At 38.6% G+C, this 19,898-nt stretch overlaps 4 protein-coding genes across 5 annotated transcripts; 1 reads left to right on the plus strand and 3 right to left on the minus strand.

Annotated features, from left to right (window-relative positions):
* Positions 1-24: 24 nt before the first annotated feature.
* LOC124452563 (trithorax group protein osa-like) lies at positions 25-4,352 on the minus strand. Its single transcript, XM_047003121.1, is given in 6 exon segments — positions 25-2,307; positions 2,458-2,525; positions 2,527-2,618; positions 2,722-2,774; positions 2,849-2,903; positions 4,236-4,352. Coding segments are annotated over 4 exon segments (1,950 nt in total). The 5' UTR covers positions 2,734-2,774; positions 2,849-2,903; positions 4,236-4,352; the 3' UTR covers positions 25-529.
* A 536-nt stretch (positions 4,353-4,888) lies between these two features.
* LOC124452562 (zinc finger protein 143-like) lies at positions 4,889-11,157 on the minus strand. The gene is made up of 10 exons (XM_047003119.1): positions 11,038-11,157; positions 10,344-10,690; positions 10,032-10,268; positions 9,257-9,385; positions 9,004-9,093; positions 8,172-8,546; positions 7,552-7,732; positions 6,536-6,733; positions 5,490-6,409; positions 4,889-5,317 (listed from the first exon to the last, which is right to left on the minus strand). Exons 1-10 carry the CDS (start codon positions 11,123-11,125, stop codon positions 5,063-5,065), a joined length of 2,820 nt encoding a protein of 939 aa, XP_046859075.1. The 5' UTR covers positions 11,126-11,157; the 3' UTR covers positions 4,889-5,062.
* A 407-nt stretch (positions 11,158-11,564) lies between these two features.
* On the plus strand, positions 11,565-16,339 carry LOC124452915 (BRD4-interacting chromatin-remodeling complex-associated protein-like). 2 transcript variants are annotated; one of them, XM_047003567.1, is made up of 11 exons: positions 11,565-11,699; positions 12,103-12,164; positions 12,275-12,317; positions 12,434-12,484; positions 12,924-14,852; positions 14,951-15,001; positions 15,156-15,220; positions 15,317-15,465; positions 15,534-15,628; positions 15,715-15,811; positions 15,883-16,339. In XM_047003567.1, exons 2-11 carry the CDS (start codon positions 12,130-12,132, stop codon positions 16,140-16,142), a joined length of 2,775 nt encoding a protein of 924 aa, XP_046859523.1. In that variant the 5' UTR covers positions 11,565-11,699; positions 12,103-12,129; the 3' UTR covers positions 16,143-16,339. The 2 variants fall into 2 exon arrangements, with proteins under 2 accessions (XP_046859523.1, XP_046859524.1); XM_047003568.1 differs by having other exon boundaries at positions 12,107-12,164.
* Position 16,340: 1 nt separating this feature from the next.
* LOC124452922 (gamma-secretase subunit Aph-1-like) lies at positions 16,341-19,819 on the minus strand. Its single transcript, XM_047003576.1, has 6 exons — positions 19,459-19,819; positions 19,168-19,311; positions 18,840-18,913; positions 17,425-17,547; positions 17,228-17,355; positions 16,341-16,608 (listed from the first exon to the last, which is right to left on the minus strand). The coding sequence occupies exons 1-6, from the start codon at positions 19,569-19,571 to the stop codon at positions 16,423-16,425; spliced, it is 768 nt and encodes a 255-aa protein (XP_046859532.1). The 5' UTR covers positions 19,572-19,819; the 3' UTR covers positions 16,341-16,422.
* Positions 19,820-19,898: the final 79 nt, after the last annotated feature.

Below are 19,898 nucleotides of genomic sequence, written 5' to 3' on the forward strand. Positions count from 1 at the left end.
TTCAAAATCTGCAACACACCGACGTCAAAAAAACTGAAATTTTACTTTATTTCAACTAAAACTTCGCCCGTTTCACGAATTTTTATGGATAGCTATTAATTCTTTTCCTTGACAGTCCAAAGGATCAATAGAGCGATTTACAAAGACAAGAACATTCTCTCTCTTTTGCCTATAAAATATAAAAACCTAAACAGTAACCGAATATTAAACGCTGCTATCCCATCCCAAATTCCAAAAGATAATACTGCCGAACAATCCCAATCTCGCAGCTCTATATCTTCAATCAAATCACTAAGCTTTTTTTCCTTAAAAATCTCCAGATTCTAAAATATATTCACAGGAGATATCTATGATAAAACATAATTTGATCTCTTTACCACCATACATTCTCCGCGTGTGTGGCGACAGGTTCATGACACTTTGACCGTTTATATGTATACTTTTCTAAAGGTACAGTCCATATACCAACAAGTTTTTGTAGGGCCAAGGATCACATAGATTACCGTAAGTAGTCATCTTTATTCATTGATTACATTCCTGCATCACGATTACCAGTATGATGGATTGAAAATGGACCGTGTGGGGGGTACATCTGTGGGGGCATGTTTGATGGGAAAAACTGTTGAGGCGATGGCTGAAGGTGTGATGGGAACTGATACTGTCCCTGCCCCAACATCCCTGGTAGAAATTTGTTACCGGTGTAATAAAGTCCTGGTTGCTGAGAGTAAGCAGCTGCAGCTGCATAAGCATTGCCAGGCTGCATAGGAAATCGTTGATGATAGAAAAGTTCTTCTTTTGCAGGTGCAGTTAGGCTTTCCACGGAAAACTTTGAAGGATAATTTACTTGATCAGGAGGCATCCCCATCAGAGATCTACCCACTACACCACTTCTTCCAAGGAAAGTGCTCTTATTTGGAGGAAGTGCAGCAAGAGGAGACATATTCTTCATGAGGTGCAATGAATTAGGCCTTTGTCCTGCATATGTTGGTAGTCTCATGTCACTTGGCACAAAACCGGGTGGAATGTTTTTATTTGTTAAAATGTCATCTGGTTTTTCTGAAATTGGAGAATGCCTGGTCATTTTCATGCTTGCATCTCGAATGTTCTGATGCATGACTTGTTGATTAGAATAGCCAGAAGTCGTTGGTAGAGAACCAGGAGAAAATGGAGAGCGCTCTCCATCTTTTGGTGATCCAATAGTGTTTGAAAGACGAGGGGTCAATGGACCATGAGGTGTCTGCGGTGAATTTGTATTTGTTGGTGAGGGAGCGCCAATGGAGCTGGCACCGGGAAGAGTGTTGAGATCAGTGGGATGATTGGCAGAGTAAGGTGGTGGACTACGGATTGTTGAACCAAGAGGAGACGAAGATGAGAGACTTGAGCTTGGGGATAATACAGGTAAATGGGGTGCATTTGCCTGTGTGGGTGGTTGTGGTGTGGGTGATAATTGATGCTGTTGCTGAAGAATTGGTGGTTGATTTGGAGAAATGATTTGTTTACGATCAGTTGCTATCGACGGGTTTTCATCGCTTTCCGACTTTTGCTCATATTTTAAAGATTCATCTTGTGCTAATTCCCTTTGATGTCCTGGTGAATCCATGCTTGGTAGCATACCTGATCCTGAAATAGCTTGTGATGTAATCACTGATGCGCCCCCTTGAGGTTGAATTTGATCCACTGGGAAATTTGGCTGCAATCTGTAGTTATGACTGTTCATGAACATCTGCTGCTGACCAAAGGTTGATGGTAGTGGGCCAGGATATCCGCCAGCAATTCGTGGTCGTGCACCACCCTGATCATCCATCATATGATGCATTCCAGCAGGGGGGAACACACCTTTAGGTGTACCATTGCTTGTGCCAAACATCATTTGTTGCAGTTCATCTACCGCCAATGTATTTCTTGATTCTATTTGTTGTTGTTGTTTTAAATACTGCCCAAACTGGGGGACAGCATTGAATCTAGGGGGCATTCCCATTGCGGACATACCTGGGAGACAGCCCCCTCCGAACATTGTATCCATATGTTTTGGAAGGTTGCGAAACCGATAGTCAACACTGCCTGATGGATTCATCATGAAATCTGAATTGCTTCGTGGTTGCAATCTCAAGTAAGGCTGGTTTTTTGGTTGAGCCATGTGGTAAGCAACTATAGATGGAACACGACCCTGAGCCACAGCTTCTGCTGCACGATTTGCCAGCTCAGTAGAGAACATAAATATGCGATTGGGTGGTGGACGAAGAGCTGTGGGAATCATCATTTTCTTGCGCTGTTTTGGTCTCCTTGGACCATCGGAGCCATCAGAGTCTATAATTTAGAAATAATTTAAAAAGATAGCTACAGAGCACATGGAGAAATACAATCATCAAAGCTACAAAATGGAATTTAACATATAGAAATAATGTATAAGGTTCCCGGAATTGAATTCATTTAATTCAATAAACTCTCAATACTTACCAAAATCACCTTGATCGTCTTCATCTGATAAAACATCCTCTTCTTCCCACCACTCCTTCTTCTTCTTTTTCTCGTTCAACAACACAACGACGTTTTGACCTATACTGTATCAGACTTGGCTCATCGCTCACATCTGACCCTGCAGCTGGGCTACCCTCATTCTAAAACAAAGAAACAACTTTCTCAAATTCTGAGAAAGCCACTTGACAAACATCGCAAAACACAGCTGGTTACAATACAGTAAGGATTATTTGATGTACTCACAGTGTCCCCCATTTCATCTAAAGATGTTGCTTTTCGGGGAATAAAGTTCCAGCCTGGAAAATTTTCACAATCAGGTCATGTTGAAAAGGAAAAAATGATGTGGGAGAAATTTAATCATTAAACGTACCTCACAAACACAACACAAGATGGCTATTTTCAAAATCATCACTCATCACTTTGAACTAAATAAAATTCCATAAATATCTCAGATCACAACGCTACGTTATTAAAGAAAACAAAGCGAAGGGAAGGGACCATCACACCTCGTCAGTAATAAATCAAGCTTCAAGAGAGATCAAAAATCACTTGATGAATTTTTTATGCTGATCAGTGTAAAACAACACCAACATCCGAAATGTAAAAATTTTGAAATTGTCAGGGCTTATATACCCAAAGCCAGGACTTCGGTAAAACGCGAAACTCGAAAGATGTGGCACATATTTTGACAAATCACGCACAAAAATAAAAAAACAAATATTTTTGGATACACGACTGAAATATATCCGGAAATGACTATATATACAATTCAACTGCATGTCAAATTAATATCGCAAGCAAAATACTCAGAGAAGAGCGGTCATTTTGAAATAAAAAGTGTGTGAAAGCAGTCGAGGAAATTACATGAGAAAATGCGATGCCAAAACTGCACAAAGTTTTAATGCTAGTGAGATTTACCGACACATCGAAAATAGCAGAGCTGATGCAAGTCTACACGCCTATCAGAAAACCACATGAGAAGCCTTTTCAAAAATAAATATCGCAGCGAGTGTAATGATTACAATACATATTTATGAAAAAAAAAACATAATGGCGAATTATTGGCGGGCAGTTGAAACCGATTCTTGCCGAGAATAGTGCAAGATATAGTTTCAAAAACCGTGAGCACTAAAACGATGATGTGTATGTACATAAAATGTGCTAAAACACAGCAAAGCTTAGCTTCGAGAGTGGCTCATCAACTGCACACTAGGCGTTGTTAAATCTTTGGAAAGGACACGCTTGCAAGATTTCATGATACCAGCAAACGTCCTTTCGGGATACTTACGTTCGACATTTTTATACGAACTACCACAAAATCCACTCGCTTTTTTCTCACAAACTTTCAACACACTTGAGAGTGATTTTATTTTCACCTATAATCCGACGATGAAGCGCTAAGAGACTGTTTTCCTGGTCGGACTGTAAGGTCTTCCGTTTTTATGTAAGAAGCATGTTGTATGTTATCGCGAAGCTCAATAATAATTGGAGGAGCATTGCTCATGAAATATTGACATTTCGGTCGTTTCTCTAAAGGCATTTGATTGAAGGTAATCACGCTATGGCAAAAGCACCCTTCGCATAAAATGGTTCGAAAAAACAAAACACCATTTAACGCACTTTGAACGATTGTTTACATTGCGAATTACTACGGTAAAATTATAACTACAGTTTGATATTTTAAAATAGCAAACACCGCATATTTTTGTAGATTTTCGAAAATAATCTAGTAAACACAACCAAAAAAAAACCCTTACCTGTTTTCTCTTAATTTACTCGGTGTTTCGGCTTAATTTGGACATCGATATTTTACTTTTATTTTAGCAAAAACATGGCGGCGTCAAGTTCTTTATTATTATGGCATATTTAATTTCCGCACGCGCTTAATGCGGGGATGACTCCACGCGAGACCATGCGCAGTACAGTGTTTATGTCGTCACTCGTCGTATTTAATCGTTTGTTGGACATTTCAGACACCAATCCCATATCCCATCCGTGGATAATCGTAGATTACGATTGGGGGAAATATGGACTTGTTTTGTCAGGACAAGGAGGGTAGAAGATTGATACTTTGGGGGGAGGGAGTGTCATATTCACATACTCATATTGTATAATCCGTACTAATAATCGATTTCAATAGAAACTAGTAAAGTAGAACATGCATTTGCATCCAAAAAACGAGAGAAATCTCTATTAGGAATTTGTATAATTTTGTGTTTCTAAAATTTTATGCCGATGGCAAGTGTTTATAGAAGCTAAAAAATCTCGGCAGTATCGACATAAAACAACTTTACACAAACTAAATTGTAAGTAGCTCTTGCCTTGGATGAATGTGCAAAGAAATGCTACTTTCCATTAAAAGGGGATGAGTACAGAGGGGGAATGAGGGCGACTTCCAAAAAATGAACTATTGACGGGAGCATTATCATATTTATTAGTAAATCACCCATTAAGCTATAGACCGATAATGAGCAGCGTGCACAATTCGCTGAACATACGGATGTAAAATTTACAAGACACATCATCATCTGTTACAAAACGAGCATTCGAAGAAATTTCGCAAAGCATCACGATCTTCTCGAAACTACCTCAAGTCTTGAATATTTATTGTACTTTCGTGGTCTAGAGAATGATGCGGAATAAATGGGGACACGGGAGATTTGTCCATTTCATCGGACAAAGCAAGAGTGATGCCAAGATTTGGAGGGTCGTGCAAGGTAGCGTTCGAGCGCTCGATTGAAAGTGAGGAGTTTTGAGGTTCCTTCATACCAACATCGATATTGGCTTGACAGTCATGAGATTCTTTTGCAACATTATCTCTCCTCTCTATGTCTTCAGTCTACAACAAAATGTTCCGCGAATATTATTTACAACATGCATTTCGGCAAGCATGTACCACTTTTGAATTTATGTAATTGAATCGTAGAATCAATGACAGGAGTAACAAAGGTTAAGGCTGATATTGAAAACGACTTCCATACTAAATATTAAAAGAACACGTAGTTGCTTACTTGAAATATCACAGATGGCGGAGCAAATTGTGCTATCGACGTCGACTCACTGCGTTGTCTTAAGCTCAACGCGCCCACGTTGTTGTCGGTTGTGTCAGAAACATCACGTGCAATATCAACTGTGCGATCTTCCTCTTCGGTGTCTACCGTGCTAGTTCCGTTTTCCGACGACGTGAACACAACCATTGTTGGCAAGGCAAACTCTTCCGAGGATTTTTTCCCGTGAGAGCTTTGTTCCCGGGTAACGTACTCGTGAGTTGAAGAAGCCTGTTTCACAAAGGTTGCGGTACGGGATTCCTCCACTTCAACAACATACTCCGCTGAGTTTGGGGATGATTCTCGGACAATGTAACCCTCGTTGAGGGAGTTTTGTCCCGGTACGATGTAACTAGGACTGTCATGATCTTCTTCGACCATGTAATGTTGATTGTTGGAATTCGATGGTTGAGCATGTCTTTGTTCAACAGAATACCCTTCGCTACCGGAGTTTGTTTTCCGAACAATAAAATTACCATCGTCGTATTGCTCTGCGGTCAGTTGTTCAGAACTCCTCGAGCTCGCTCCCAGTTCATCAGAAACACTGACGTCGATGCTTGCCTGCACGTAATGAGCACCCGGTGATGCAAGTGGCGTGCCAGTAGTTAATGAGACGTTGCCATGCGACGAGGTGGCAAATGTATCGCGGCTTGCAAAAGGAAAGCAAATGCCATGCGATGAGTCTGAAACGGATGTGGATGGCGGGAAAGTTTCCTCACTCGAATAATGCACGACGGTTAACGATGGAACATCTTCGGAGCCGAAATCCTCTCCTGAGAAAGAGTGCATAACCGAGTAGGGAGTGCTAGCAACCGAGCTCGGACTGGTAGCTACAACGGAGTTAACTCCACCGATTTCGACAAAATGAATTGAACTTGCGTGGTCTAAATGAAATGCCGTTAACAAATATGAACACACAATCCCAAGGTCTTCACGCATAAAATCGACAATTCATCCGTACCCTAAAATAAGCTAGATGGTAAGAATCATCACACTACAAAACAACTCACCACTCGTTTGAACGCGAGTCATATCATTGTCCTTGGTCGCGGTCTTCTCCTCGTGTCGTTTTTGATGCAGTCTCAAATTGGCAGCGGTAGTATAGGACCTGTCACAGCCTTCCACACTGCATCCAAACGGTTTGTCGCTCGCATGTTTTCGCATATGAACAGCCAAGGTACTGGCAGTCGTGAAACTTTTCCCACAACCTGTACAGAAGATTTGTAAATTATAATGTCCGTGTAGCTGTACATTACCTATGTTTTACGTAAATCATGATTAGCTGTACATTAATCAGGGACGGATTTACTGAGGAGAGTGCGGAGGAGGGGGGTGTCACCCAAAACATCAGATTTCGCCCCCCTCAAATAAATTGTTCACTCCTGTAAAAAAACACATTTTAACTCATCCAATTATTAGCAAAACAAATCAGTAGTACAGTTGAACTGAGTTTTTCAGGTTAAAATTTCAACTTTCTTCACAATCTTCGATGACTGCGCTACTAGACCGTCCTAAATTCTATACGCTTACATTGTTTTACGTCACTTCCTCACCAGTTCACCCCCCTAAAATTTTTAACACCACCCCTGCAAAAAATATGATGTCATTAATTATGATTTACATAAATCATAACGCAAATTGCGCAATGATCAAAACATGAATTTCTACACACTAAAACATAACAAGTGAACTGCAAATATGAACTGGGACCACAACTTCAACACTTGTTCTATAAGCCATTTTGAAGTCGGCTACGGTACATTTATATCCGAGTTTTTCGGTCTATTACCGAGTGGTGAAATTCATCAAGGCAATTTGTGCCTCATATATTATGTATATCGTTGATAATTTTTCAAAATAATAGGATGAAAGTTCTAAAAAGTCAGCTTCATTTTCGGCTTCAAAGATGGCGGACTGCAGTTAGCGTTAGATGGTCATCTACAAACATGTACAAACATGTAACGTTACATCTTCAAACATGTAACGATACTCCCGGGTTCAAACCAGTTCACCGACCGTTACTCACCTTCAAAAGTACACGAGAAAGGCTTTTCCCCAGTGTGAGACAGCTCGTGCGTCCTCATGTGACTGGCACGAGTGAATGACTTGCCACAACCGCTATATGGACAAGTAAACGGTCGCTCGCCGCTATGTTTCATCATGTGACGCTTCAGTTTATAAGCACTGGTAAATGACCAATTGCAACCCTGGAAGAATGTGGTTTGTAGTTAACAAAATATCATTCTCTAGACTCGCTAAAAGCGTTGTCATTGTTTGAATATAATTTTTTTAATAATTCCGGGCAATCACTGATGTTTTTTTGTCATTACCTACACTGACACACATTATTCTTGTTTATAACTCATGCTGTGAAAAGACTGTTCTCGTTCTGAGCTGTGTCCATAATCATCTACACAGACACACGATTTCGTGGTTCTTATATTTTATATAATTTAAAGATTGTTCCCATCTTTGGGCAAAGATACCTACGCTAAAAAGGCAACAAGTAGCCAACACAAAACTAAGCAGCCAAAATAGCCAGATGCAGAATTTTACCTAATTGCTTGTCTATGGAAAAAGTGAGATTATGCCCTCCCTCTCTCACAGCTAACCTCTTGACACCCACACCGCATCTCATAGACTTACCTCTTCCTCGCAGACAAAGGGCCTTTCGCCAGTGTGCGTCCTTATATGAAGTTTCAATTTTGATGCTTTAGTGAAACTCTTACCGCAGCCCTCAAAAGTGCAAGCGTGTGGACGCTCTCCGCTATGCGTTTTGAGATGCGCATTATAATAAGATAAAGACTTGAACACTTTCCCACAGCCGTCGACGACACACGTATGGATCTCCTGAGATACGACATGTTTTTTCTCGTGCGCTTCGAGCCTGTGCGTGGTGGTGAAACTCAAGCCACAGCCTGGGAACGAACATATGTTGGACTGCTCCCGGATGTGAGCCTTCTGGTGGGTCCTAAGGTTGTAGGTTGTCGTGAACGTCTTCCCACAGTTGTTTATTTCACACTGTACAAAATATGAAATACTTGATAAAAAATATCTTCAATCAGAAAAATAACAAACTTTACCCTTAGGAATCGCTTTAATAAAGCTGAGAGACAAAAAACTCACTGCAAAATCAACACTTGTAAAAAGAAATACACAATTTTCGTGACACAAGAAAAAAGATAGCCAATCACAAGGCAGGGAGCTCCCTAAATCAGTTCCCAACTACGAAAACATCTATATTTACTTTTTATGGAAATAATCATTTTCAAAACAAATACTAATTGCAACAATTTAAAATTAAAATGAATAATCCATGAGAAACTACGAGCTCAGTGAAATATAACACGAAAAACTTTCACAGAAACCGCTTTCCTTGGATAATTTTACACATTCTGATATTCATCACTATAATCATTTCTTATTTTCTTTAAAACAGTCTAGAAACCAGAATCTTAGTTATTCATTTTTCACTTACAATAAACGGCTTTTCACCAGTATGGCCACGTAAATGCCGCTTTAGTTTGTACGCGGTGGTGAATGCCCAGTCACAACCGACATAAGTACACTAAATAAAAAGAGATTGGTTATTTCCACGAGAACATGGTAGACTGACATGGTAGACTGACATGGTAGACTGACTGGTAGACTGACATGGTAGACTTGCAGCTGCAAGGACGAAATTTAACTTCTCCAATTCTCAAAGTTAACAAGTAAATAATGCAAAATACCTTGTGAGGTCTGTCACCAGTATGCGAAAGCATGTGTAGCTTCAGTTTTGATGCAGTTGGAGCAACTTTAGAGCATCCAGGCTCGGGACACTTATATTCCTTGTTGGTAGACTTGCCTTCACTCAAATCCTAGGATAAAGGATCACTGCAATGAATAGGTACAGAGGCTTACACCCTCCACCAATAATGATGGGATATGATGGGATATGATGGTTTATTATTGCATGTGAGTTGGTACATGGTGACAATGACGATAATAAATGATGGTATATGACCAGTGGGAAAGCTTTGTGCTCCTACAACACAAATTTTTCGCACAAATAATCATTAATTTTTTAAGATAGTTAATTCAAACTGTTGTTTTTCCAGCGATTTAGCACAAAAATATTTGCATTGTATGAGTGAAAATGAACTGGCTACGCTATTCTTTGTATATGATGGTTTAATATAGGTTTATACTGTGTAAAAGTAATGAAATCAAGCACTTATCAAGGGCTTTCAAGAGCATTTTTGACAAATTTAAGGATGAGAAACACCTTAAATTGCATACAAAGCACAACTAATAACTGTCTAATATAAGAAAACATTGAACACATTATCAAAATCAACTACAATACATAGGGATTTTTCAGGAGAACAGCCTTATAGGAATGATGGGTTGAAAATGCTGCTTTCGCATACAATATATAAAAATTATCTGAAGACTGCACAGCACTCTTAATGCTGGGAATAGTTCAATCAAACAAAAGTTTCGAAAAGATAACATCATTAATACCGTCTTTCCATCTGTTACTGAGATTTTTGATTGCTCATCTGCTTGCACAATAATTGGACTTGATTGAAATTCTTGATCATTGGCATCCAAACTTTGCAAGACCAAAACATTTGCAGGCCCAAGCTGTATGAGTTGCCCTGAAGGTGATAGGCTAGTACCAGATGCTAACACCATCATTCCAGTACTTGTGGAGCTTAATGTCAAGTTGGCTTCGAGGACAGCCTGTGTTGATACAGTCTAAATTGATTTGAAAATATAGTGTGATGAAAGTTTAAATCATAAATACATGTTGAAGATTTCAAAGAAAAACACCTGAAGTTGTTCACTTCCAGCAATGATTGTCAGTGACTCATGCTCTTCTGCATCCCCTTCGGTCAATATGAGAGGCAGCTGCTCAGGGATTGTCTGCACCCCGGACAGCAGCATTTGATTAGTGAGGCTTTGGGTCTTCAGCGATACTTGTAATTGCTGTGGAATGTCAATGGCCAGGACATGGTCTTGTATGGTACTGCTTGAGTCATCATCATTTTCTGCTTGACAATTGTCATTATGGCAGGATTCCTCGTTAGAATCATTTTGTGCCGGCATGTCATTGATATCGTCTTCATTGTGGGGAGGGTCATCATGAATGCCTTCACCTATTTTATCGTCACAATTATCTACACAACAGACAAAATGCAATTCACACTTTAGAATAGTCTGTGACTTCTACTGCATAATAAGCCATAAAGGAAAGAAAATATTGACGCGTTTAAATAAATCCACTTGTTCCACTGTCACACTGACTGTCTTAGTCAAACGTTACCACACTATCTACACTTTCTGTGCACGTAGGACAATAAAAGCTTGCGGTTTCGATTGAGGAAATCGAGTTAAAAGAAAACTTTGAGTTCAAAAGCAGGAACTATTTCCATATCAAAAACAAATACGAGAAATGGGTAGTTTAAAGTAAATGAAATTTCGAGTTTAGAAGTAAACAAAATTTTCACAAGGAAACAAAATATACCTGTTTCTGGGAGAAGAGAGGACGATGTTTTTGCCCCTGACTCTTGAGGTGGCATCCCCTTACAATAACTTTGGCCCTGGGAAACCATTATGGCGTCCCCGAATTTCGATGATTTCAACAAGAAGAGTCCGCGCGTGGCAACCACGCTCTAAACACGCTCGAATCTATATGGAACATACAGGCACTGGTGTTTTGTTGATCCTTCTCCATTCAGGAACATTCATCAGAAAACATAGCAAATAAACTATGTAAATAATAAATAATCGCTTTTTTATTTGTACTATTACAATAGTTAGAGCTCTATCCTTTCCCGGGCTTTGAAATCAAGTGCACATAGTACTTAATGTTTCCCAACAGTTGTATAAATTGTAATTATATAAGTCTATGAAAAAATGTTGATGTAAACTAGAAGTGAACTTATCAAAAATTTACAACTCATAGTTCCAGACTTTTCCGAGCAAAAACATGCCATTGGCCCATTGCGGAAGTGAAATGACGTCATATTATCAGGGTTCGGAGTCCCCACATCGTATTGGCTGGAATCGAAAAAATACGACTGGCGCCGAACGCGTGGCTTTGAAATTTCGGCCAAGAAAATTGGCGAAACGGGATCTTCGCCGAGTTAGAGAAAACAAAAGGGCCTCTGCTGTCTGGGGAACAAGGTAATGCTATCGGGTAGGCCTGACATCAACGAAAAACTTAGAATTTTGTGTCGGCCATTACTAGGTTATCACCATATACTTATGTTTTGGGCCGTAAAGTGTTGGAAAATGCATATTTTGGGGGTAGATTTCCCTTAAATTGTTGTGAAATTGCTAGGGAGTATTCCTCTAATTCGCCCAACAGGTTGATCGCTATATTCTATGGTTATATTGTAATAAATCTGATGTCATGTGTTATTACGGTAGTTAAACACACGGATATAATAACTCATAAAATTCGGTAAAATTTGGTTGCGGTGGTGTCACATTCCCGAAAATCGATTGCCCACTGTCACTACAGTATACCTAAATGTTTTTTGAAGCTCAGTAAAGTTTTGTACACTCAGAAATTCATCTTTTCTAGAAAGAATGCAGCGGACTTCGCGTTGCGATGGATGATGGGAAGTGTTTATTAGACGTGATTAGGTGAATATTTAACATATATTATAATATAATTTATTACAGAATTTTTACTGATTTAATGTGATAGAAATACGATGAAATGCGATTATAATTTTGATTTTTAACTGATTTAGTGATCCTCAAGCCCTAAAAGAATTTTTCAGAAGCTCAAGTCAGGTAAACCCCATGATATGGTTTGTGTTAGTTATTTGAATGTTAATCAGTCTGATGTTAGTGTCATTGAAAAGCTGGCTTAATTTGTCATAAAATTGTTGTATTTGGGTTGATTTTAGATTGCCTTTGTTGACGAAAGTATATCACCAATAATCGATGAAACCAGCCATGTAAGTATTTTTAAACTTGATATACTTGGCTGCCAGACTGCAGAGAAGAGCAATTTTGCCCACAAGATTTGTCTAGTGCCCATGAGTTGTTAGACAGATGACAAAAAAGTAGCAGAATTTAAGGCGTTTGGGTACATTTGTGCCATTGAGTCTGGCCTTGAATTGATATTTTCCAGCTTTCTGCCTCCAAATCTTAGCAAAAACACTTATACTCTTCTGTTCTGGCTTGGCTGATAAAATAGAATGTTCCTTTATATAGTAAATGAATTGGAAAGCAAGTTTGTATGTGATTGTTGAATTAAATTCTACTGCCCAAGAATAGATAATATTTTTGTAAAATATATTTGCATGTTGATCTGTAGAACATCTTATCATCCAAGATGTTGCAAAATCGAAAAATTAATTTACTGTCTATTAAAATGAGTGTATGTCAATTTAGAAATCGTCCAAAAGCACGGTGCAAAATGATGATTCTAAAATCCCTTCTAACAAGGGTATGCCACCTACATCCGGAGAAGACTTGAATAAAGTAACAAGGCTTTCAGAAGTTTACGCTGAGGAAGGAAGCAATTTAAGCAAGCAGCTATCAACCGCACAGAATGGTTTGACACATAGCAACATTAAAACATGTAGCAACCTTTCCACAATCACTCAACAAAGTGGAATCACTGCAAACGCAACAAATGCTAACTTACCTGTTGCAACTAATCCTAATATATCAGGAGTTGGCTTGACCGAGATGATTGGAATTGGCTCTAGTATACCATTATCACCCAGTTATGTTAACGCAATGCAAACAACTTTTTCATCTGGAAAACATGGATCACCATCAGCTCAAATTGTCAATTCCCAAACTCAACCATCGACCTTGCCTACATTTCTATCAAGTCCTCCAGCAAATCTTAGACCCCAAACTAGTAAGCCTAAGGGCTCACCCTTGCCCATTTTAAGGCCAAAGGGTCTGAGTGGGTCTGCGGGATCACAAGTGACAATACAGGGTGGTCTTATGACACAAGGGTTACGTGCAAGTGCCATCAAGGGGCAGCAACAATTGGTTGCTATCCGGCCAAAAATTGTTATGACTCAATCAAAAATCGGAAACCAAGTCACTCCTGGAATAATGGCTAAGCAACCTATCACAAGTACATTCACTGTTGGAACTAAGGGACCACAGAACTTATCCAAACAAGACTTGAGTACACTGAGTGTGTCACAGTTGAAACAAGCAACTTCAAGCCAACCTGCCAATAAGACAGTTCTGGCAAACCTTGTCCAGTCGCAGCCAAGACAAATTGCTCCAAAGCCTGAGCAGATATCAATTGGTAACGCTGAAATCAATAAACAGGGGAATTTGCAATTTGTACAAAGTCTTTTGGCAAATAATCAGGACATCAAACTATCAGCCCAAGAAATATTAACCACAAAGCAAAAAGCTGCCCAACAAAATCAACTGAAGATACTCTTACAACAAAACCCTCTGGTGCAACAAGCTCTACAAGCTCGAGCGCAACTTCAGCATCAGTCTTTGCAACAGCAACAACAACAATCGCAACTTGCAAAGACACAGCAACAGAACATTTTTGCCTTTCAAAACAAAGTTGTACAATCCATTGATACTCAAGCCAACCAACAATCTACTAAACAAGAGGTTGCAGTCACTTTGCAGCAATCCATGAACACAACGAACTTAGCAAATCAACTAAAGGAAGCAATTAACTCAAAACAGCTCAACCAATTTTTGGAAAAAAATCCCATAGTGGCTAAGCAATTGAAACAGCTGAATATACATAATAAAACAGCACCAACAACTGTTACCAAACTGTCCACTTCTCAAGCACCATTGTCTGTAGCTACAATGACAAAACTAAACGAAATTCAAACTCCAAAAGCAACCAACCAAAGGCCATCGCTCACCATTGGTCATCTTCAAAAACCTTCAACAGTGAGAAAAAGTGCAACCCTCACCCATACACAGAAATCCAACATTGTCACCTCATTAAATCAACTCGGGCAAACTACGGCCAAAACCATCAACATAGCATCAGCTAGTCCGGTGGTGCAAGTTACCACGGGCCAAACCACAACATCTCAGAAACCTGAACAGAAAGCTCCTAACACACAACAAAAAGTTGTGATATTGCAAAACGACCGAGTGTCCACTCAGTCAATGGCTGCAGGAGAGACCAAGGTATTGCTTCAGACTAAGGAAGGGCGCCCTATACTTATCACGCAAGAACAATTTCGACAAATTCAAGCCCAACTTGCCAGCAAAAATTTGAGTATTCAAGGGAAACTGGTGACAGCATCTCCAGTTGTGGCCTCTACCAGCACAACAGCTCGGTCTTCTGTGACAACGTCAATAAGCAAGGTACTCAAAATGATTGTTAAAAATGTTCATCTTGCATTTTAAGTAACACATTGGATAAGTATAAGAGTCCTCCTTCATATCATGTCTTTGTTTTCAAGAGCATACCTAAAGTTGTGTCACTGTCTTCGAAGACTCCAAGTACTAAACAGGTATTAAACTAGATATACTTGACTCTATTCCAGTCAGTCAAGTACTAAACGGGTATTAAACTAGATTTACTTGACTCTGTTCCTGTCAGTAATGAGTTGATATAACATAAACATATGGCCCAGGGCTATAACTTCTATTTTGTGTTTTTTTTAGGAGAGCAAAAGTGCAAAACGTCCTTCTAAAACTGTGGAGACGAAAGAAACCAAGCTTGCTAAGAGGTGTTGTACATGTTGCTTTGTTCATTCGCCAACAAAAATTTTGTTAATATGATCGTGATCAATTCTCAAATTAATGAAACATACCTTCTTCTCAAGGATTAAACTATCTCTTGAAAAAGATCAAAATGATGCTTGTTTTACCGATGTGCATAAGGCATTCAAGTCCCACAAGGATGCTGTAACAAGGCTGACGCCATACCACATCTTCTCAGAACCAAGTCCCAATGCCAAGATGCAAAACAAAGGTAGGGCGATGTGTCATTTCTTCACGCTCAACTCTTTCATCGACTGTAGATGTCCCTTATCATTCTAGCCAACATGTTATTGGACAAGTTAGCCGTGCAGCTTACGAACAAGAGTGACAAGATGGTGAATAAGTACAGACAGTTGTTGCTCAAAGATATGCAGGTGACTGCACTTTGTCTAGCCGAACATAATTTCATGGAATCCAATTCTTGAATTAATCCCACATGATAAATCTTTTTTTGTGTCAGCGTGATGTACCGTCAGCCGAAGTCGTCATGATGAATAGAATTTTTCTAGCTGATGAAAAAGCATTGCTTCTGCAAGAAAAGCAGTCCGTTCTAGAAGGTACATATAAATCACTCAGATATTCAACGAATCAAAGCGGGTTTAGCGTAATTGCAATCGTTCAATTGCAGATGCAAAGAAGTTTGCCCAAGCGACTAAAGCAACTCTTAACCAAATAAAAGCAACATCAAATTCCACAAATGCAACAACAGAAATGCCACCTTCACAAGACATTTCTAAGGATGTTCTTACGGCTGTTCAATCACCTACCGAGATCGCAGATAACGATGAAGACTCGTCTCCTGCAACTTCTGAAAATAACTTCCAAAATTCAGTAGCACAACTAAACACAGACGATACCGAATTGATCAATGCATTAGAGCCAGGTTGAGCATATAGCAAACTACTTTAAATTTACAGGTGTAAAATCAAATTGTAGATGTTAAGTTATAAGATAATTTATGAAAGATATCGCATTTGGTCAGGATTTTGTGTGTTGTTGGTGAAAATTCTCCGTGCTAAAAAAAAACTTGCTTCACAATTTTGACGTGTACTAAAGTATGAATAAACGTAAACACACAGACACAAGTTTGGATTTACGATTTATTTACATGATCTCTTCATAACCAAAAATACCTGTTTGTATCCGACCATATTCCTTGAGTGCAATCTTAAGTTGTTGGACTGACAACAGAAACTTCTTCATCCAAGTGAGATGGTAATTTTTTAGAACAAGCAGAGTGAATGTTTCGTAAGCTTCCACCCGCCACTTTAAATGCCATTGCAGAGATAAAAACAAGAACTAAATACACGGACAACATGGAGCCAAGATAATTTTTCTTCTTGTTGAGCAATGTCTAAAAAAAATTTGAAAATAGCAACATCATTTAAACATATCAGGATGGCTCTGACAGCTCTAAACACTTCATTCGTTTACATAAGACGATTCAAACTGAAAGACTAGCCATCATCCCTCTAGTCATTCAGGGAAGCCACTATGTTGATGAACCAACTGGGAAGGTTTTCATCAAAGTACTCTAGTTCGGAACAGGCCATATCCCGACTTCAAGCACGCTCTTTTAGTCAAATGTAACTACTGGAATACAGTGGTGGGCAATCATAATCAAAGGTTGATCAAAAAGTTCAAGGAGACGCAACAATCAATTACCCATAGGCAATTGTGTAATCAATAATATAAATTAAATATCGTCTTTTCTAGTGGACTGCTAAGTTCTAAAGCATGACATTAAAAAGAGTTTAAAAACGTTTGAGCCATCACTTTGAGTTCTATGTACCAGGTGAGAAATACGTGTAGGTGCATTTTTTCATCATAATAGACAATTGATCAGTAGGGCTATTGCAAATGATCGATTGTGAAACTCAACCAATTCCCAGCACAACTGGCATATATAAACTTTAGCATTGCAAGTCACACTTGATGTAGCACAATGATAAATAGATGGACAACATACGTACCATTAAAGAGACGAAAAGATGAGAACAAACGACAACTATAAGATAAGCATATTTTTTTTGACTGCAGCTTTCAAACCAAATGACTCCCCAAAATATATTCAACAATATAAAAGCACACGTCAAAAGTGCTGAAAAGTCAAGAAAAACATTTTAGTTTATTAATGCAGTTAAAAACATCTGCCATCACAATTACCAACCTGATATAATCAAGAACTGTGGTGATTCTCCATTAAGGCCTGGCGAACCAGGACCAGTAATGTCGGCAAGTACATTCACCATGGCAAATAGACCACTCATGATGCCATAACCCAAGCCTGATGCTGTTGAGAAATTGGATAACTTTTTGTAATAGGAGTAATTAAATTGCTACTTTGCAAGCTGATTGCTAATCACAAGTTTCACAATAATTTAGCATACAAGAGCTGCAAGTATGTAACTAGATCTTTTCTAAACTTCATCCGCTTCCTTTTGGTCTATTAATTTACACAAATAATACCCATCACGGAATGATGGTAACATAATATTGAGTTATCAGTGGAAGAGGATGACTAGTTCCCAGGCATATGATAATCATGATTCTTTAGTAACAATACTGCACACCATAAAACAGGGTCTAAAATCTTAGGGCATCTCAATATGCACAGGACAGCAAAAATTTGTTTTGGAGAGCAAGTTTACTTCGCTTGCATCCAGATGAGATACCACATTTTTACAATTTCACTAATCCTTTCGTTTAAATAGTTCATTCAAAAATTCCTTTTAGGATTTTGCAAGGAACTTCTGGATTTTTCATAAACCAATGTGAGTAAGCCATGGGTAATGTTGTATCAGACCATGGGGTAAGAAAAGCCAATTATCAATGTGAACATAATAGCCCAACATAAGACTTTTAAAAAGGCACCAAAAAATAAAATAAAGAAAGGTAAAAGGTTTTTTTATTAATAACATTTCGTCTTTAACTTAAGACATCTTCAGATTATTTGAGATAAATTATATACATGAGGTTTTAAATAGAAGCATATATTACATTACAGGGTGTTAAATTACATGTGAGGGGAGTAGGATGTTTAGATGACAGAATTAAATGAGAAGGGCAGTATATTAAAGAAGGTGAAGGGGAATTGAGTTGCCTTGGGTTGCCTAACCATCCCTTAACACCCAAGGTGGCAACCCAAGGCAACTCAATTCCCCTTCACCTTCTTTAATATACTGCCCTTCTCATTTAATTCCGTCATCTAAACATCCTACTCCCCTCACATGTAATTTAACACCCTGTAATGTAATATATGCTTCTATTTAAAACCTCATGTATATAATTTATCTCAAATAATCTGAAGATGTCTTAAGTTAAAGACGAAACGTTATTAATAAAAAACCTTTTATCTTTCTTTATTTTATTATTGTGATGGTTTTTTTAAAAGTCATATGTTGGGCTATTATGTTCATATTGAAAATTTGCTTTCCGCCTGGCAAATCTCTGGCCACGATTTTGAATAAACCAATTAGTTATGTTTCCATATTTTGGCTACTAGATTATCCGAAGGATACCAAAGTCTAAAACCATATTCAAATGGATACTAAAAAAACACCATGTTTAAAAATATTAACTTACCAAAAGCAGTCTTGTGTTTAAACAGCACTGACGAATTAGATGCCAGCAAAACCAGCTCGCTTTCTTCAGCTTTCCTGAAATAGAAAAGGGTCTTGCTGAACATGGAAATTTAATTTGAAAGTTTGCTCTAAATGATGAGGTAAAGTTGATAATAGTAATGATGAAGAACTTCAAAATTTTCAGTATGGGTGGTCAGAATCCCACACATTGATGTCTAGTGATTGGAAAAAGTAGGTCACAGATGATAAAGGTTTTAGGCACAAATGTTATATAGTTTTAGCAGGCGGGCAACGATATGGAGATGGCACGAAAGCAACTTTTCACTTACTTGATCAATAAAAAAAAGGCACAGCGAAACACCTCTTGAAATAAGACAGAAAATGTCACAGCAAAAGCAAGTTTCGTTTTCAGAGGAGAGATGACTGTCCACCATACGGATGACAACAGCAAGGAGAGCAACCAAACGAAAGCGCTACGAAAACAAATCAAAGGGAGATGGAACGACGGAGGTGCAAGTTGAAAACGATATAGGTGACCACAGTACAAAGTAATTGTAACTTGTAAGAGACCAAAATGTCACTTGTACATGAGTATGAAGGGAAAATATCAAAAAACCGACCTTGATATCATTATAATAACGTGAAAGTGATCGCGTGCGATTGCGATAATAAATATGACAGTCGCCGGACCAAATGCAATCAAAATGCATCCAAATAATGTCATCAAAGTCATGATAATCGCATTTAGAAATTCACCAACAAAATTGATTTGTATTGACGAGAAAATCTTCCCCAACAGGCAACAGTAGTAGTGGTTCTTTCGCGAAGAGAAACGAAATCTTTACTTTGGTGTCGACAAGCAAGGCGCAGTGCTTTTTACAAGGCTACACTGAGCAACGTTTGAAACTCCCAGGATGAAAATATTGTGAGATAAATGAGGAAAACCAACAAGCAGGTTTTAAAAAAGTCAAAAAGTTATGTTTGTCTAGTTTAGAAATTATTATCAGGAGGGGACTTAGAGCGATAACTACTATTTCGTTTCGCTCCCTCCTGATTGCTG

Source organism: Xenia sp. Carnegie-2017, unplaced genomic scaffold (assembly GCF_021976095.1).
Source record: "Xenia sp. Carnegie-2017 unplaced genomic scaffold, XeniaSp_v1 HiC_scaffold_25, whole genome shotgun sequence".
Classification (NCBI taxonomy): Eukaryota; Metazoa; Cnidaria; class Anthozoa; order Malacalcyonacea; family Xeniidae; genus Xenia; species Xenia sp. Carnegie-2017.

What these genes read in the sequence shown, in the direction of transcription:
- LOC124452915 (XM_047003567.1), top strand. Translation starts at nt 12,130, where the DNA reads ATGGATGATGGGAAGTGTTTATTAGACGTGATTAG. An exon ending in AGACTCCAAGTACTAAACAG is followed by an intron (nt 15,002 to 15,155) that starts GTATTAAACTAG and finishes TGTTTTTTTTAG; the next exon opens with GAGAGCAAAAGTGCAAAACG. An exon ending in AAAGCAGTCCGTTCTAGAAG is followed by an intron (nt 15,812 to 15,882) that starts GTACATATAAAT and finishes GTTCAATTGCAG; the next exon opens with ATGCAAAGAAGTTTGCCCAA.
- LOC124452922 (XM_047003576.1), bottom strand. Translation starts at nt 19,571, where the DNA reads ATGACTTTGATGACATTATTTGGATGCATTTTGATTGCATTTGGTCCG. An exon ending in GCCTTTTTTTTATTGATCAA is followed by an intron (nt 18,914 to 19,167) that starts GTAAGTGAAAAG and finishes TTTCTATTTCAG; the next exon opens with GAAAGCTGAAGAAAGCGAGC. An exon ending in ATCTTTTCGTCTCTTTAATG is followed by an intron (nt 16,609 to 17,227) that starts GTACGTATGTTG and finishes AATTTTTTTTAG; the next exon opens with ACATTGCTCAACAAGAAGAA.
- LOC124452562 (XM_047003119.1), bottom strand. Translation starts at nt 11,125, where the DNA reads ATGGTTTCCCAGGGCCAAAGTTATTGTAAGGGGATGCCACCTCAAGAG. An exon ending in CTGGAAGTGAACAACTTCAG is followed by an intron (nt 10,269 to 10,343) that starts GTGTTTTTCTTT and finishes AAATCAATTTAG; the next exon opens with ACTGTATCAACACAGGCTGT. An exon ending in CGCCATCTGTGATATTTCAA is followed by an intron (nt 5,318 to 5,489) that starts GTAAGCAACTAC and finishes ATTTTGTTGTAG; the next exon opens with ACTGAAGACATAGAGAGGAG.